General features: G+C 36.9%; 3 protein-coding genes across 4 annotated transcripts; 2 read left to right on the top strand and 1 right to left on the bottom strand.

Annotated features, from left to right (window-relative positions):
• Positions 1 to 384: 384 nt before the first annotated feature.
• Positions 385 to 2,418, bottom strand: LOC145225444 (uncharacterized). The gene is made up of 3 exons (XM_080092150.1): positions 2,185 to 2,418; positions 1,724 to 1,882; positions 385 to 812 (listed from the first exon to the last, which is right to left on the bottom strand). Exons 1-3 carry the CDS (start codon positions 2,217 to 2,219, stop codon positions 590 to 592), a joined length of 417 nt encoding a protein of 138 aa, XP_079948276.1. The 5' UTR covers positions 2,220 to 2,418; the 3' UTR covers positions 385 to 589.
• A 1,314-nt stretch (positions 2,419 to 3,732) lies between these two features.
• On the top strand, positions 3,733 to 11,815 carry LOC145225348 (RNA exonuclease 1 homolog). The gene is made up of 20 exons (XM_080092034.1): positions 3,733 to 3,937; positions 4,005 to 4,211; positions 4,586 to 4,679; positions 4,799 to 4,944; positions 5,049 to 5,766; positions 5,836 to 5,992; positions 6,774 to 6,878; positions 6,952 to 7,071; positions 7,414 to 7,592; positions 7,978 to 8,113; positions 8,277 to 8,369; positions 8,432 to 8,786; positions 8,973 to 9,114; positions 9,224 to 9,332; positions 9,502 to 9,576; positions 9,637 to 9,744; positions 9,806 to 9,921; positions 10,679 to 10,817; positions 10,889 to 11,009; positions 11,503 to 11,815. Exons 1-20 carry the CDS (start codon positions 3,829 to 3,831, stop codon positions 11,592 to 11,594), a joined length of 3,321 nt encoding a protein of 1,106 aa, XP_079948160.1. The 5' UTR covers positions 3,733 to 3,828; the 3' UTR covers positions 11,595 to 11,815.
• Positions 11,816 to 13,521: 1,706 nt separating this feature from the next.
• On the top strand, positions 13,522 to 18,402 carry LOC145225351 (ras-related protein Rab-3C-like). 2 transcript variants are annotated; one of them, XM_080092037.1, is made up of 6 exons: positions 13,522 to 13,626; positions 16,547 to 16,774; positions 17,021 to 17,139; positions 17,210 to 17,334; positions 17,399 to 17,459; positions 17,571 to 18,402. In XM_080092037.1, the coding sequence occupies exons 2-6, from the start codon at positions 16,547 to 16,549 to the stop codon at positions 17,698 to 17,700; spliced, it is 663 nt and encodes a 220-aa protein (XP_079948163.1). In that variant the 5' UTR covers positions 13,522 to 13,626; the 3' UTR covers positions 17,701 to 18,402. The 2 variants fall into 2 exon arrangements, with proteins under 2 accessions (XP_079948163.1, XP_079948162.1); XM_080092036.1 differs by lacking the exon at positions 13,522 to 13,626 and adding an exon at positions 15,249 to 15,500.
• Positions 18,403 to 18,423: the final 21 nt, after the last annotated feature.

The following is an 18,423-nucleotide window of genomic DNA, read 5'->3' as shown; positions in this document are numbered from 1 at the left end:
CCTCCTTTGAAACAAAAACCAAGTTGTCCTCCGAGGACAAGAAAAAATGCCCAAATGTCCTCCTTTTTAAGGAATTTCTGATTTATTTAATACATATGTGACAATTATGCCTTTGAAAACAGCCAAATATAGATCTTCAGCTTATTTTTTAAAGAATACCGGTTTTCATTTTTTTTAAATACAAGCTTATTTTAATGTTGTGGTGTGATGAACGTTAAACTTTAAAGAAACTATTGTGTATCGTTTAATTTTTGAAGCTTTTATTTTTTGGGGGGCCTTAAATTATTTTTTCTTGTTCTTTTTAATAATGTGTCCTCCTTTTGGGGATCGAAATATGGTAGGTCTACTAAAATGTTCAGGTAAAAATGCGCACGAACCAAAATTCCTCATTTCTCACGCATTAGGTCACATCTCAAAACCTAAATAGTCGCTTCTTTAATTTTTATTTTGGGCTATAAGTTCGTATGTACCAAGCTTTTCATTTGTACATAACAAGAGATGTCGAAACATCATGTTTACTCGAATATAACCAAAATTTACAGTCAACTAAAAAATACAACGCGAAAAAAATGTCGACACTTCTTTGATTTCATACGTGCAAATGTTTCATGAGACCGTGTATAGCATGAGTGGAGCCTTCAGTTTGTCCGAGATACACCTTAATTGCTGCTGCCATGTTTCGTTTGTTGTCATCGCTGATTTTGTTCAATCGATCCAACTCCATTCGCCAGAAGTCTTGCGATGTTCTTTTAAAGTCGTTGTTAAATTTCTTCGTTTTGTCAAACTTGAACAGTCGTGTTTTCATCTCGTTCCTAAAAACAAATTGACTGTATAAGCCAGGGAGTCGAACCGGAACTGAACCCGAACCCGTGAACCGGTTTGAGCGGTTAATTTCATTAAACCCGAACCGAACCCGAACCGCTAATTACGATTTTCCTAAAACCCGAACCGGAATTGAACCCCAAATTTGTTTGGCGTTGGACCCGAACCGGAACTGAACCAGAATGCAGTCTGTTTCATGTTTTGTGTTTTTTTTTTCAAAACAGCGCACGCGATATAACACTTATAGGTGGTGTCGAAAATAACAGTGCACTATCAAAATTCTTCTGGAGTTTTATTAGGCCAGGTAGATGATCGGTAGATTAAATTGAAACAAATAAAAATTTGAACCGGTTTAAAAACCGCAAACCGGTTCGGACCGGATAATTTGCCCAAACCGGAACAAAACCCGAACCCGAAAATATACATTTTTAAAAACCTGAACCGAACCCGAACCCTTAAAAACAAAACGAAGTGAACCCGAACCGAACCTGAACCCATATGACAAGCGGTTCGACTCCCTGGTATAAGCACAACAAGAAGAAAAGTGTCAGCCCTGTTAGAGGTTTTTTTATGGTTTGGGTCTCATTACTTCTTTGTTACCCTAACTCGGTGATTCCCAACTTTTTTTGTTGCGACGCCCCTGGAAAAGTTTTCTGGACTTGCGACGCACCAGCAAATAAAAGTTAATGGGGAAAATTATTATTAGAGTTAGGTGTATTGATACAACAACAAAAAGCCACAAAACGGAAATATTCTGCGACGCCCTTGGAAAATTGAAACGACGTAGCAGGACGTCGCGACGCACAGTTTGAGAACTGCTGCCCCAACTGATTGAAAACAGGCAAATAACTGAAAACAAAGTACGCATAATTAAACTTGCCTTCAAAAGAAATTGTCTAACCTTAGTTCAGGAACTTGGTTGTAATAGATTTTTGGTTTTCTACCAACATTCGGTTTAATTATGCGAACAAAGGGAAATGGTGGCAGTCGTGTGCTTCCCTCGCGTGGAGGCCTGTTCACTTTTTCTTCTGTCAATTTTTCTTGTGTCACCTCTGTTGTACTGAGATAACAAACAAAACTTGTCACTTAGATTTAGTTTAAAATTCAAATCACAGGCATCCTTTGGCACATACTAAAAGAGCACATTTTTTGCTGCAAATTACAGAGCCCAATGAAAACATTCGCTCTCATTCTCTGCAGCCTATAATTATAACATTGCGGACGATTATTTGTAGGTTGATATACGTATGTAACTAAACAAATCCATTCCAAACTATTTCTTATCTATTTGCATTTACACAATATGCAAAAACCACTTTTGCTTTTTCAATTTTTCCCCATTCTCCCCAAATTTGTTATTACCTCGTATCGGGTGCTTGTTCGTTTTCTTCCGACATGTTTTACCTACTTATTGTGCACCTAAGCTGCAACCAGTCTCACTGCTGTACGATTATTACGTTCTGTCAAAGATAATATGTCTGATCTGTCTTGGGTGGTTTGGAGATCAAATTTCATCTCTCCTATAAAAGCGGCGCAATGTGTTCACAACATTCCGTACGTATTGTGTTTCACTTTGTTTTAGCAAAGTAAAAATAATAAATACAGTTGGACTCAGTCGGAGAACGATCGTTAAACCCCAAACGCTGTATTTGTTTTGCCAACTAGCCCGCTGCAGTTTCGGCCATATTCGTAACAGTTGAACAACTGTTACTGACCCCGGGGGCCACGCGTCAAATATCCGATTGCTCGTCTTGCATTGTAATCATGTTGCCACAGTAGAAAACAGGGGCTAGAATTTGGAATTAAAAAGGTCCTATTCCTTGGACGGACTCCAAGGACTGAATTAATGCGTAGGTACTGTTGTATTACACTTCTTTCACCTCTACAACGTTGGGTAATGAATAAGTGGAGTCATGGACGGCGGCAAAAGATTTTGCAAGATGAGGCAAATTTTGACACATATACTTGCGCTATCAAATAACTATGCACAAATGGGCATAAATTATGACTGCACAATTAAAACCTAAAACGTTCATCTACGATGTAAAAAATCCCCACGTATTTTCGCGTCCATCACGCATTTATAACCGGTAGGCCTGCCATTTAGTCCGTTCAGTTTCAGAAACGCGACAGAGGTTATGGAAATAACACCGGAAACGCAACTAAGGCAGCCATCGTTAAACTCGCTTTTAGACACTCTGACTTTCTTGCCTTCAATTTTTTATTAATCAGTTTTTTTGACAAAAAAGGTTAAATTTAAGGTTTATTGAAACTCCAAGGGAGGTGGGGAATTGTCGTAGAGATGAGAAAGTTAATTTTTGCAAACTTCTGTTGCCCTGGAATCGTATCATGCCGAGGATCTGCAAACCAAAATTTGAAAGGTTAAAAATTCTAAATCTTGGTTTATAAAATAAAAAAATAAAATAAAATAAAACGACAAGAAGAGAAAATATTTTGTACCGCTTGGTGAAGTAAAGAGTACCCTCGAGCAATGATGGGAAAGTCCCATTTTTGACATTTGTTGAGTTTACCCACGATCTTTATTTATTACGTGCACTGCAGGCTTGGGAAATGGGAATTAACTGGTTTAATGTTGTGTACAAATTGTATATATTCCTTTTTCAAATTGATTATGCTATTGTACAACACACTCGTACAGTCCTGCTTAACAAATTGAACTACACAAATGAAGACAACACAATGGTAATTGAGTTGACTCTAGTGGCCATGTTTTGTCTCATGTCCTCTGCTAAAATATACTTTTTGGTATATTACCCACAATGATGATTTTTAGCATAACATAAAAAAGAAAACATATAGCAATTAGGCTTCGTTTATCTTCAACAACCTTACCTTACCTTGCAAAGCATTCTATGAACAAAAAGTCTCTCCAGAATCTGTTTAAATTTTTCTAGCATTGATTTCATTTCTGTACATTTTAGCCTATGACTACAGATAATGTTAAATTAACATTGAGTGATGATACATACCTATTACCAATAGTAAATGTTGCCAAATCTTGGTTATTTTCGAGGCATCAGCTGCCCATCCCAAAGAAGTGATGGTCAATGTGATCGACCATACTGTCAGTTTCGACATGCTGTCAACACTCCTGGTGAGTTAACTGACTGTATGTGGTTGTATTTAATAAGAAAAATATGTACAATGGATTTTGCTTGCAGGTCCCAGTAAATTATCAAACCCAATTAGTTTGGATGCAGTCAATGAAGCAATTAACACTTTGAAAAGTAAGATTGCCAGTGGCCCTACTATTTCTGTGTCAAGTGAAAGTGAATGTGACCAAGACAATGAAGCTAAAATTGTCAATGTATCTGAATACAAACCATATGGAGCAGCAGCTGATTTATACAAAGGAATTACAAACTCAGGTAAACCACAAAGTGTACAGCTTCAACATGTTGTATTTTCTGGCATAAAGTGTTTGACAGCTAATATTTTAGCGACCTTTCAACAATTTTAACATTCTAGCCACCATTCAAAAGCATATGTATGCAACTGTATTCAATTTATCACCTAATATAGTGAACATCCAGTGGACCACTAGTCATCCGTGTACCGCCTGCTCAGAGCCACTGCAATATTTTCCATTTTAGTATCTTTAAAAAAGTTAACATACCATTAGTTGCTGTTCTTGTTTTATGGATAATTAATATCCATTTTAAAGTCACACATTATCTTGATGTTTGTCAATTAGCAATTCTAATTTATAACTAATGGTTAGTAAACTTTACATTTACAACAGACCATAGCAAAGTTGACCACAGCATACTTCACCAAAAGGCTAGCCACAAGTCATTTCTGCATGGTGCCAAAGGACCTTCAAACAAACAGTTTAGGTACACTGTAATGTTCAATTTAGTTTAATGAAATTGTATAACTGCAAGATTTACTGCAGTGACAGCAGCCAAGCTATACTTTTCCTAGTTTTAGTTAGTTCCTGTGCTGCATTTGACAGGTTAATTTCACAAAAGAAGAAACCAAAAGGAACATCCAAAGTTAACTACAATCTTCATTCTGTATCAAGACCAACAAATGACCTGGAGTATGATCCATTGTGCAACTATGATGTCCCTGATGTTTCAGATAAACAGAAGACAATATGTAAGAGCTTGGACCTGATTTGTTCACAAATATATTTTTTTATTTAATACCACTTATTTTAGATGTTGTCAAAACTTCATTAACTAGTGGTTTTGTAATCACAGCAATGGAAGAAGCTGCTTCCTCAGAAAATGAAGACCTCCCAGCCACCGATCTTATAATAGATGATGTGGATTCAGATATGGATACGGATACAGCTAAAACTTCAGTTGAACAAGCAACTTCTGTCTCAGCATGTCACAGTTCCACACAATCAAAACTGGAATTGGGAGAAAATTCACAACAATCTGATAAATCTAAACACAAGGATCCTGAAATTGCAAAGAAAGATGACCCAAAAGCAGATGTGGCCAGTGTGATAGATTTAACTATGTGGGAAAGTGACAGCGACAAAGGAAAGACCAGTATTGAAATATCTGATGTTGAACTTTTTGGCACTGACAGTGACACTGATGGTGTAACTTTTCCATCAATGTTGGACAATACCAATATTGGAAAAGTGAAAAAAGAAAAGAAAAGTACTGACACTTTGCAACCTGCCACTAAGGATAAGCCTAAAACAAAGACTGGAACTAAAGAGACAAAAAAACAAGCAAAGGCAAAAGACAGTAAGCTGTTAAAAGCTTCAAAACAAGGCTTGAACAAAACTAAAAAAGATAAAGTTATTGATACCAAAGACAAATGTGAAAGAACAAAATTAAATAGCAAAAACAAACAAAAGAGGAAAAGCAGTAGCAGTATTTCAGACAAGCCCAAAAAAATTAAAGCAACATTCAAATCACCAAGTATCGATGAGTATGTTGACAAAGATGAAATTGAAAGGTTTGCTGCTAAAGAAGTTTTTTCTTAACATAACATTACTGTTATCACTGTGCTATTTGTTATGCCAAGGTTGGATAAAGAGCTTGATGGAATAAATACCTTTGAGGAATGCTTTCAAATCTACAAGGAAAGTTTTGCAAGTGTTGAAGACACAAACAAAAAAGAGGTTGACACCAAACAAATCAACGAAATGAACATCAATAAAGCACCAAAACAAGAGGCACAAGTAAGTCTTGAAACACTGGACATGGGCTTGATAAGTTACTTGACAAAATTGTAAGCGAGCTTGTATGTTATCCATTTTATTACAAATGTTTCAACAGTCACTGTAGGGTTTGGAATAAAATGTATTTACTAAACAGACTACTCCACTTGAATGCAAAATCTGCTTTATTGCTTACTCAATCCATGAACTGTCATTAGTCAACCAAATGTTCCAGTTATTTGCAATTTCGGTTATTCGCAAAAAGACATCTGTTAATAAAAGCTTACTGTTTTGTAGTAGTTTTTGAGCACTTGTTGTCATAGCTGGTTTTGCTTAACTTACAAAAATACCATTTAAGTCATTTACAATACATACATAAATCATACAGATAAAGGTGACCTATCCTACACTGTTTGCTTGCAGGTTACATAAAATAAGACAATGTTTTAAATGGACATTTGGCCCTGCAGCCTGACCAGTTTTTACAATTTGTAAAATCAACCCCTCTGGCACTTTGTATTGAGCAAAACAACATAGGTGTGGGGCACTTGTGTTTTTTGCCTAGGAACATACAAATGCTTCGGAAAATGTTTTAAAACAGACAAAATGTAAAATAACATGATTAATGCACACCCTTCCTTAAAGCAGCAATATGATGTAACGTGAAATGGTGAAAAACTTGCATAACAGATTTTGCTACATATTATTCAAGTACCTATCTCATCATTAATTTAAAGTCAATATTGCAATATGTTTGTTTTACAATTTTTAGAGTTATAACAACCAATGACATTTGTTGCAGGAACCTTCTTTCAATAAAGAAGACAAGTTTCAAACTGTAATTCCTCAGAAATCTACAAGAAAGGCTCATGTATCTGCAAACAGTTCAGCTACAACATTGCAGCGGGTTAGTTTGAAAAAAATCAATGCTAAAAAGTACCATATTAAATGCATTGACCAATTCTATGGCATTGTTTCAGGTCCCAAGAAAGGCCAAAAGATTTCCAACCCCTGCACAAGCAATGCTGAACAGGTTAAAACTGTTAAAGGAAGAACAAGAACTAAACATTTTAAAAGCAGCAGAAGCAGAACTGTCTGGGGTTTGTACAAAAATATTGTCTGTTTCTCTTTTATCTTTGGTGGGATGCACCGACTCAAAGAACTATGATTAATAGGTCCGCTGTTGAGTTGCCTGTTTTTATTGCAAGTCTGTTGAATCATTTTTCATTTGATTTTTGTTGACTTAGACAGTTAGCGACTTTAATTTTGTGCACCTATTACATTACATTCGGTTGGGGCAATGCCGCGCAAGTTCCTTGCTCAAGGTAACACAAGCAGCCGAGATGGGACTAGAACCCACAACCTTGCAAATACAAAGCGGTTGCGCTGACCACTATGGCATTTTGGTGAAATTTAATGAAGTATTGCTTGTATTGTTTCAGTTAAAATCCGGTATCAAATCGCGAGTTGCTCATTTGCCTTCTGGAAGCATCAGTTCAAATAGCTTAAGCATCTCAAGAAAACACCGCCTTGCACAAAATGTCCTAAACATTTCCACACCACCCAGTGTTCTACCTGCAACATCAGGACACATAAGAAAACCATTTGTTGATTTGGTGAGGTACGTAAAAAAAAATTTGCATATAGCTCTAACAACAAGCTTTTTTATGCCCTAAAATGGTTCAATTTGGTTCCAGATGTCAGATGTGGAACAAAAGGTCATTTATCAGTTACTCATTAAGGTCTATAACCTCAGTAGTTATCTTCTTGTCCCTAAATTTTAAAATTTTTAAATGAGTCTTAGTTGAATTCCTTTAAAGTTCATTGAATTTTTTTATTATTTTACTGTGGTGCAATTTTTCCTTTTTCCTTTTTTATACTATAGGAATAGTGTGAAACCCACATTTCTTATTTTGACATCACAAAATCACAGACATACAACAATATCCTTCACTTTGACGGAAAAAAAGTCAAAACTTGGATAAATAGTTTTGTTTTGTGTTCAGATCTTCAACTGAGTCAACAACAAGAGGTACTGTGACAAAAGGATGTAAAAGAGTTGCCCATGCACAAAAGAGCAATTCTGCACAAGAAAATGATGCAATTGAAAGACCTAGAATACAACCTGACAGACATTCCAAGGTACTTTATTTAAAAAAAAATTTAAATATGTTATAACAACAAAATAATTTTACCGTTCAATTAATATTTGTGTGTTGTAAGTAAAAAGTCAACAGAAATATTATGTGTTTGTGACATAGTATTTTTGCCAGTATATTATCTCTAGAGTGTTTTGGTAATATAGGTTCCAACTAATATTCGTCAAAGATATTTGTCCATGTTTATTGATGAGTGCCTACGAATCTTTAAGCAAGATCATCGCAAAGCTTATCAAATGGTAAGAGAGCAGAAACAGATGTTGACAAAAAATCAACAAATGTCTTATAATTTTCTATCCAGGCTGAAATGGAAGAAAGCCAATGCAAACAAAGAAGCAACATGAAAAGCATTTATCTTAGTTTGGCAGCAAGCACTTTGAAAAAATTAAGGTCAATGGAAACAGATGCAACTTTAAAGGAAGAGTCTGTCACCCAACCAGACAAACTGACCAAACAATCCTCAAGTCGTGAAGCAGTTGTGTTTAAGACTAATGGTTTACGTGTTGCCCATGGTAGCAATGGCCTTACTAAAACCTTAAACAATGTCAAGAGTCAGCAAATTTTGCCGAAGCGAAGAGCTACTACAGAGACCAACAAAGCGAAACAACAGGGATTGTTCACCATTCTGCAAAGGGAAGAATGTTCAAATTTGTCAGGTTCGTTAAGTTTCATGAATTGTCAAGTTCAAAATTCATATATTTCTTTTAATGTGTGTATGTATATGGTTCTTATGATACAAATTACGTACATTATCAATAAAATTTGTGAATGAGAAAGAATTTTGAAAATGGTATTTTTAAGAAGAACACCCAAAATTCCATCAAATGTTTTGTTAAATTTAGGGGAAGAAGTGTATGAGAAAATGTGTAATTACATCATGACAGAAGAGCAACTGGAAGAAAATGGCTACCCAAGACCGGGGGATATTCCTGGCAACTGCATATTTATGGTGGAAAAACCTAAACTAAACAAAGACCCTACAAAGTAAGTTTTTATGGGATTATCTTTACGAAAATATTTACCCTGATGCTTGGGATAAATTGTTGATCCTAGAGTTTCTTGAACATGACACACTTGATTTTGTTATTTACAGAAAAATATGTTCACGATGTGGTAAAGAATTTGTTCTGTACAAAGGTGGGCACTTTGCAAAGCAAGATGATGAGTGTATTTACCATTGGGGGCGGGCATACATCACAAAGGTATGAATTACTTGTCTTTTGGCAAAGGTTTTCTAAGTTAATTGGCTTTTCTCGTTTAAGTGTCAATATTCTGCCTTTTAAATAAAAAAACTAAAAACGTGCATCTTCATTACATGTTGTATTACTAAGGTTATTACTTGTGGTTGTTGACTAAAATTGTTTTAATAAGGTGGGGTCCACCCGTGAAAAAAGATACAACTGTTGCCAAAACACTGTTGGTTCAGAGGGTTGCTCTGTTGGTGAGGTAAGTTTTACCGTCAAGTAATTCCCAATATTTTTTATCAAACATCAAAACTGTTTACAGACGCACGTTCATCAAGACAACAAGCTGGACACGAGTGGATACGTTCAGACTTTGGACAAATCCTCTGAAAGCAAAACTCCGGGTATTTTTTCCCTCGACTGTGAAATGGTAAATGATGCAAACTGTTTTATCCAAGGACCTCTACTCATCTTGTTCTGTCTTTACGCAGGTTCACAGTACAGTTGGCTTGGAGCTAGTGCGTGTAAGTGTGGTGAACTATGACTGCAATGTTGTATACGACACCTTTGTCATGCCAGAAGGAAAAGTTCTTGATTACAACACAAGGTATGTTGGTCCATGTTAAGTGTTCTTGCGAGAGTTAACTACTAAATTAAATGATAATAAATTCCCCCAAAAAGTTTGACCTTCTATCGTCTAACTGCAGAACTGTGGTTTTGCCCAAAAAACAAAATAGTTTGGAATAAGCTATTGCTGCCAGGCATAATGTATGACCAAGTATTGCTCATCCAGCAGTTTTATTGTAAACAATCGACGTTTCGAAGTCCTATACAAGACGCCTTCATCAGGATAATGACATAACGTGTCTTGCAAGACGTCGATTGTTTACAATAAAACTGCTGGATGAGCAATACTTGGTCAAAATAGTTTGGGTTTAGATAGCGTGATTGCCAGTTGACATCGACAATTGCCCTTTTACGACTGTGTGCAATCAAGTTAAACTTGACAATTTGGCTAATGCGTACGAAAACAATTTCACACCCACATTTGGCGCCAACTGTCGTTGATAATGTCGATCAATAAACAGTTAGGTGCGCCTGGCCCATATACAGACATAAAAAACCTGATCGGGATTCGTCCCCGGGAGTATCCTGAGTTCGAACCCCGTGAAAAAAAAGTTAGGTAGGCTACTGGCATTGAACGGTATAGAATCAATATAAAAAGCAAATACAAATTAAACCCTGAAGTAGTAACGTTTAATTTTTGATGTTGTATATGTTATTAACCGAAATTTTTAAAGGATATATTGAATTGTTAACGTCATGTTTACTCCCCAATCCCAAACTGACTTGTTCTTGTTTAGGTGGAGTGGGGTAACTGATAAAGATCTTGTCGGAGTGACGACGACGCTTCGTGACGTGCAAGCTCAGTTTCTTAGCAAATTTTCTTCTGATACTATACTTATCGGCCACAGTCTTGAAAGCGACTTAACAGCACTAAGAGTAGGCAAATTATGCTATTTGACAAACTCCTTACGACGTACACTGCTATTTAAATGCAAACTTTTTGCCAGATTATTCACAGTTCTGTTGTGGATACGTCGGTCGTGTTTCCGCATAGATTGGGACCACCCTTCAAACGAGCGCTGCGAAACTTGATGTCTGAATTTTTGGGCGTGTTGATTCAAAACGCCGGTAAGTAACTGTGTTAAGACTTGTAAAAGGCATAGCCTACCACGCTTGATTTTGGAACTACTGATGAAAAGTTGCTTTCTTAATACTCAAACCCTGTTAGACTTAGTGTAGGCGTACTTGAAACCCAAACCTAACTGATAAGGTTTGTTTGCAAGGACTAACAGATGTGTCAACCAATAATCTCTACAAGGGTCTCTTTGACTAACACAGCCCACTACGAAAATAAAATCCATAAAAAATAAACGAATTGTTTGCAAAGTTGTTCCCGCATTTATTAAGAGCTAGGCCCATATTATTCAGAGCCAATTTTCCTGCCATAGTTGGAAAGAAATGTTTGTAGATGTTCAAAGGTTTGCTGGACAATCAAAAACCGAACACATAAAAACGGAAACTCGATCTGTTTTGATTGCAATTTTTTATTTTCTATTGTGGGATCCGCAGTTCTTGCACAGTATAAGCTGTAAAATTAGCAAGCTGTTTTGTACTTTCATAGACGACGAAGGCCACGATTCGTCGGAAGATGCCACTGCGTGCATCAAACTTATGAAGTGGAAAATCGAAGAAGATATGAAGATCATGAAATAATGCGCAATACTTTTTCGAGTCATGCCTCAATGTTATTGTTTGCAGCATACAGCGGAACATTTGTTTTTGTATTTCTTGTTTGTTTGTTCTTTCTTTCTCCACCCAATTCGTTTTTAAACGGGGTGCTGCTTTTTCGTTTCTGTTGGTACATATTCCTTTCCATCATGCAGTCTGGTGTAAAGAACTGTTGTGTTTTAATTGAAATCGAAGTACAGCTTGGATTTATTGCGTGGCCTGATGATTAAAAGTGAAAGCAAAAAAACATACAAGAGTGGACGTGCTCAATTAAAACCTTAACGTACATTTTAAACCATAAAACATGTATGTAAGGGCCATGGGCGCCGGCAGAAAATTTCGCAAGGGGGTCAATTTTTTTTACACCTTAAAACATGAATGTAGGGCGACCTCTCTTGCCCCTACGTGCCGGCGCCCATGGCGAGAGATTTCTTTACCACTGGGTGTGCTCAGCTACATCCATAGGCAGAAGCCACAGTTCGTGGAGTTACTCAATTTGTCACGAGACGCCTTTTGGCAATCGAAGAGCATTCGAATTTTAAACGGTTTCACTTTCAATGACAAACTATCAATAAACCAAATTTGATCTTTTGTTTAGCAGCGACAATCAGTTTTCTGCTGTCAACAGTTTATGAAAACACAACACAGCAGTATATAGGAGTAGGACTCGGTGTAAACTATGCCATTGTTGACCGAACTGCAATAACTTCGTGTGCAACTGCAAACGATAGCATGTGATTCGCAAGGCTTTGGCACTTCGCTAGTTCAAACTTTGTGAGATAATACAGTTGTGAGTTGCTGTCAAGAGGTTTGTAGTTGCAAAAATGATAAACATTACGTTAATCATGTGCCGTTTAAATATGCATACTAGTGTGTGGGATAAATTATCAAGAAGTATTGTTGCAAGTTGGAACACCATTGTATCCTTTTACTATTGTTTGGAGATAAACAAAGTTATATATTTTTTGCATTGTAGACCATTGTGATGCCACATTTATCAAACAATGTCAGGCTCCATTGTTCTATTTCTGTGACGATACTAAAACAAGTTAAACTAAATTTTCACCTAGTAGTGTTAAAATTAAGGCAATTGAACTGTATAAGTTCGTTAGCATGTGATAAAGATACAACTGCGGTGTACTGATTTGTTTTTTGAATTTTTTTGTAGTAATCAAGTTATGTTAGTTTGGGCATAAAGAAGTTACATATACATTGCATACACAAGCATAATTTAAAGGTCAGATATGAGTTGATGAAAATGCAGTACATTTCCCACAGTAATTAAAGCTTTTTGATGCCTTTTTCTGCAATTAAAACTGCATCTGTTCATACTGTAATAAACATACTATCCCATATAGTTTTAAAAATTCACATGCCCCAATGTTAAATGATTTTGCAATTACTCATGCCATTATCAGTGATTTATATGACTATATTACTGATACCGCAATTTTACATCCAATTTACAAAAAAATGAAAAAATTATGTCAGGCGAGATGTGACAAAGCTTTGGATATTAACCTGTCTTGTTTCACAACTATCATTATGTACCATAAAATTGTGTATTTTCTTGTTTTTCGATAGCACTTAACAAGGAAGTTATTACTGATACTAATAATAATCATGAGTTTTTACAGTTATGTTGTTTGATTACTAACACTGTTTGAGTGTGGTTAATGTTTGCTTTTGTTTCATTGTAATGCTCTATTTATTTATTTAGCCACCAGCAACAGCAGGAAGTGCCTGTTTTCAGTACAACAATCATGTGTGTGACGTAACAGTGGGACTGTGGGACATGTTCCCATAATTTTGTGTTATTTAGTAGGCTAGGTTTATAGTATAAATAGCAAATTTCGAGATCTTGCAAGCTTTTCAATATGTCTTACTCACAACAACAATAAAAACTACATCAATATTTTGTATGTTTCAGATTGTTGTTGCTGGTGTTTTTGTTAAGCTAACATTTGATTTTGTATTGGACATCCAAGGTTATATCAGAAGACTCATTTGAATTCAGGTGGGTTTACTCAAATGTTAGCTGTTTAGGTTTTTATAACATATCAAACGGATTGGTTATTACAAATATTGAGTTTTCGGGGAATTGGTGTTTTATTAAAAATTTAAGGTTATTGCAACATGGATGTCATTGCATAGATTAACTGTTGCATTGCATATTTTTAGAAATATTGTTGTGACTAATAGTACCAAAAACACAACTTACAACATGAATGTACCTGTTTTCTAAATATATACTATTAAATTAGCTAGCACCAACCACTAAAACAGGCAAAAATGTTGGCATGCCTAGTATTTTCAATTTTGACACAGTAGGAAATTGGCAAGCAGTTTCAAAAAGGTTGTCGACCCTTGACATAGATGTTTCTTATTGAATTACAAAAATACCAACAAAAAAACTCTGTTGCCAAGGCGGCTATTTTTACAAAATCTTGGTTTTACTTGGTTAGCGTGTTTCATAAACTAGAACAGATTTTTTTTACAATGCCCACTTGAACAAACACCCAATGTGATTAAAATAAAAGCTTCATTTTCATATTGCAGTTGTAAGTCTAATTGTCTTGGGTAGAGCCAACATAATGTTGCTAATTAAAATGTCCCAAATGGTTTCAGGCAAAGTAGCAACTACAAGAAAATCAATATCTTTCTTCTGCACTGCATGATTAGATGTGGTGTGGATTCTGTAATTGTCAATATCCTAGTGGGATATGCACAACTCATTTTGGCAGGTCACTTTTTACTTGGATAAAGATACAAGAAAAAGAAAATATTTGTTTGTTGAACTTTTTATTTTTTAAATATCCAACAACCCTTTCAGTCAAATGTAGGTCATTTGGCTATCTTTGTGTCTATACAATGGCTGCTGCAGTTAAGTGCATTATTTTGAATGACTTCTGGACATAAAACACCAAATAATAGTACAAAAACAACTGCACAGTACAACAGGATCACCTCACCGCTGAAAATAAAATTGACTCTTGTTTCAGTGGAGCAAGTATTTAGAAAGTTTCGTAGCAAGTGTGCCACAATGTGAGCAAAAAAAGTATATATGTTTTCTAAATGCACAGCTTGGGTTGCACCCTGTTACCAAAATGTGTTGTAGAGAAATACTTTGCTGTGCGTTCGTTTACTATTAAACAGAAGGTTCATGTTACGCAATAGGCGGGTGAAACTTTGTACCTGGGTTACGGTAGCAAAAAACACTCGAGTAAACCTGGCGCATATTTTATTCATCGCGTTGTACGTCCGAATACTCGTCGGCCAACCGTTTCGGAGACTATTTAATATTCAGGACCTTTTGCTTTGCGCGTGCGTCATGAAAAATTCAGAGAGCAACCTCGTCATCCACCACCATGACGTGCCGGTCTGTTTTTATCAGATGTTTCATCCAAGGCTTGTTTAATTCGATACGACAGCGACAAAAACGCGTTTGTTTTGGACACTCAGTTGGCGCTCGTCTAAATTGCTGCAGGTTTAATTGCGAAACGATTGCTTTTGGTTGTTTCTCCAAGTTGCACGCGATGACGAGAAGAGAAGTATTGATTTTGCAAATGCCCTTTTCGTACAGGCGAAATAGAGACTGGTCCGTCGGTGGCCGACTCCCTATTTTCTGTGTCTTGGAGAATTACAGATCGATGCATCGATTTTGTTTCACCAAGAAACCTCAGTTCTGTATGCGATTGCTTATAGAGAATTGCGCTTCTCTTGCTGTGGTTCATTGTAGTCAGAACAGACCGGTTAACTGCTTCGTTTTAGATTGCCGTTGAACGAGAAATAATTTCTTTTCAGGAGTTTAGTAGTAGCGAATTCTTTTGTTGTGTACTGTGTAATTGAAACTTTAACCCTGAAACTATGAAGCACGAAGCTGGTGTGGAGGTAGGTTTGTTAAAAAGCACCTTGCCGTAACCTGATGTATGCGACCACCTGCTTTTGCCGGTTGCTTAGCCACGGTGGTTGAACGACAATGCGGTATAATTAAAATGTAAGGTTTTGTTAGGTGGCCTGCTTGGTATAATTGGTGTAATTTCCGCAAACTAAACAGCGGTTTTGGCATCTGCAGTATTCAACCCCTAATTTTGTCATAAAGTTGTTCGGTTGCAAAATCCGTGGAGGCCTTTGCTTGTAAGCTTCTTCGATCGAAGAAAGCATTAGGCTATTGACAATAAGCGAATACGATTGGCGCGCTTGTCGGCAGTTGACCTATTTCGTGAAATATTGAATTTTTTTTTCTGCTTCGAAACCATCTGTTGCGTTTACCAATCATTCTGGCGGACAGGATCAAAAGGGTAGCAGCTTGGGTAAGCAAACTAGTGCGCAATGTACGCCTATAGAGGCCGCCTGCACAACGGAAAGCCACAGTCACCAATCAATGAATGGTATTTTTTCTTAGGCGCAGTAATTAGTCCATTACAACCAGGGGTCCCGTATTGACCGCACAATAGACCGGGTTGCGTTGTTCAGGCGGAACGCTCTGCGGTTGGTGGTGCACTCATTTCGGGCGACACAACAGCGAAGCGTTTCTTTCGTCCGGTCAAGTCAAATGTAGACCCCGACCGCATTAATAATTCAGCAGCTTGTTAACGTACAGGCTTCCATTAAGACTAGTTGCTGGCCCGTCTGAAGGCTTCTTAGCAACTAATACAGAAGTTATTTTAAGTGGTTATTACAGAGAGATTAGTTTGTGTCACATTAATAGTAAAGTAGTACTATAGTAAAGGGTTACTTTGGGCGCACACCGGCGCTAAGATGTTGGCAAAAGGCGTTACTAGCGGCGTCCTGTTTACTTAGCACCGGCTTTTATTGGTTGACTCAACTTCGTCAGGATACGTTGGAATTTTAACGGAAAACGCTTTCAGAAATCAGCTGAGGGCATATAGCTGTGTGAGCGTAGGTTTGTCTAACATTTTTTTGTATTTTTGCAGATGGCAAACTCAAACGCATCAAATCCGGCACAGAAAGATGCCGCCGACCAAAACTTCGACTACATGTTTAAGTTGCTGATTATTGGTAACAGCAGCGTTGGCAAGACGTCCTTTCTGTTCCGCTACGCCGATGATTCCTTCACAAGCGCATTCGTTTCTACAGTGGGAATTGATTTTAAAGTGAAGACCGTATTCCGAAATGACAAACGCGTGAAACTTCAGATTTGGGTAGGTCGACGTGTTAAGCTTGACCTGGTTGGAATTTGTGCAGCTGCAATTGGCTTTTGTTAAGGGTTGTGCTGAGTGGTTTGAACTGCGGTTGAAAGTTGTGCTGGGCAGTGAGGCCCTTTACAGGCGTTCAATGTACTCGGATTTCATCAATAACACTTGAAATATCGCGCAAACTGTGTGACGTTATGTACTAGGACTATGTAGAAAGCAAAGTGTGTCATCGCTCTGTTTGTTTCCCACCAGGACACAGCGGGTCAAGAGCGATACCGAACAATCACCACGGCTTACTACAGAGGGGCTATGGGATTTATTTTGATGTACGACATCACAAACGAAGAATCGTTCAATAGCGTACAAGACTGGTGGGTTAAGAGTTCCACATATTTGGTTGAACAGGGGATAGCATAAAAAACATGTGAATGCATTTTTCAGGTCCACACAAATCAAGACCTATTCATGGGACAATGCTCAAGTTACGTTGGTTGGCAACAAGTGTGACATGGAAGACGAGCGTGTAATTTCAACCGAGAGGGGAAAACAACTTGCCGATCAACTTGGTACAATTTGACTGGTTGACTTGAAAAAAAATGTGAAAATAAAATTAAAAAATTTGGTTTTCAGGATTTGAATTTTTTGAAACAAGTGCAAAAGACAACATTAATGTGAAACAAGTTTTTGAAAGGTAAGTTTTATGTAAAGAATTTAAAATAGTTAAATTTCAATAATGTAGTGTAGTTTTATGGTTTTTAAGTTATATGTATGTATGATAACAAGAGAATTTTATTTTTTGCAGACTTGTAGACTTAATTTGTGATAAAATGTCAGAAAGTATAGACTCCGATCCGACACTGGGAAATGTAAACAAGGGCACAACAAATCTAACACAAGATGCTTCAGGCAATGCAAGCGGCTGCTCTTGTTAGAAGTTATTCGATTATGTTGCTAAACCTGAAACATTTTCTCACTATGTTTTGGTACAAGAGCCACTCATCTTCAAGTATTTTATGGTTGTACCAGTTTTACATGTTATCTATACAGTCTGTCATCCCAAAACAAATGTTATCTATAAAGTACATTAAACATGTAGGTTGTCAAAACTCAAACAGACCTAGTTTGTAGTGTGCAATAGTTGTTTCCGTTTTTGTACAGTTGAATGAAGCTATTAATATTCTTTGTGCTAAAAATCGCATTATGACCACAGACTTTTATGACCAAGCAAGAACTGCACATTAATGCTTTTGTTTCTGAATCAGTTCTGTTCTTTTTTTCTGTACCATTATGTTGTGCTGTAATTGTATCATGCTTACATTTTGCACACCTCCTTGTAACTAGGAAGGCAGCAGGTTGCTGTAGTGGGGTAATTGGGAGGGCTGTGCAATAAAGGTGTTGTGAACTCCGAATATTGCTTCTTGTGCTTGTTTTTTGTTATATTTCCGTAACTCTTACTTTTAGACTGCTAAGAAGTGCACATAACTGCCATATTCATGTTTCCATTTGTCCAACATGAAATTGTGCAACATTACGCAATGCACATTTTAGCTTATTGTCTGCTGCATACATGTTTATTTAGTATGGTAAACCCTGGTGTTGTTAGATCTGGCCATTAAATAAATAGCTACTAACAATTTTGTGTTGACAAGTTTGAA

This window comes from Phallusia mammillata, chromosome 4 (assembly GCF_965637545.1).
Source record: "Phallusia mammillata chromosome 4, kaPhaMamm4.hap1.1, whole genome shotgun sequence".
NCBI lineage: Eukaryota > Metazoa > Chordata > Ascidiacea > Phlebobranchia > Ascidiidae > Phallusia > Phallusia mammillata.
Note: the sequence above shows the minus strand (reverse complement) of the source record. Positions and strands in the feature narration are given on the sequence as shown.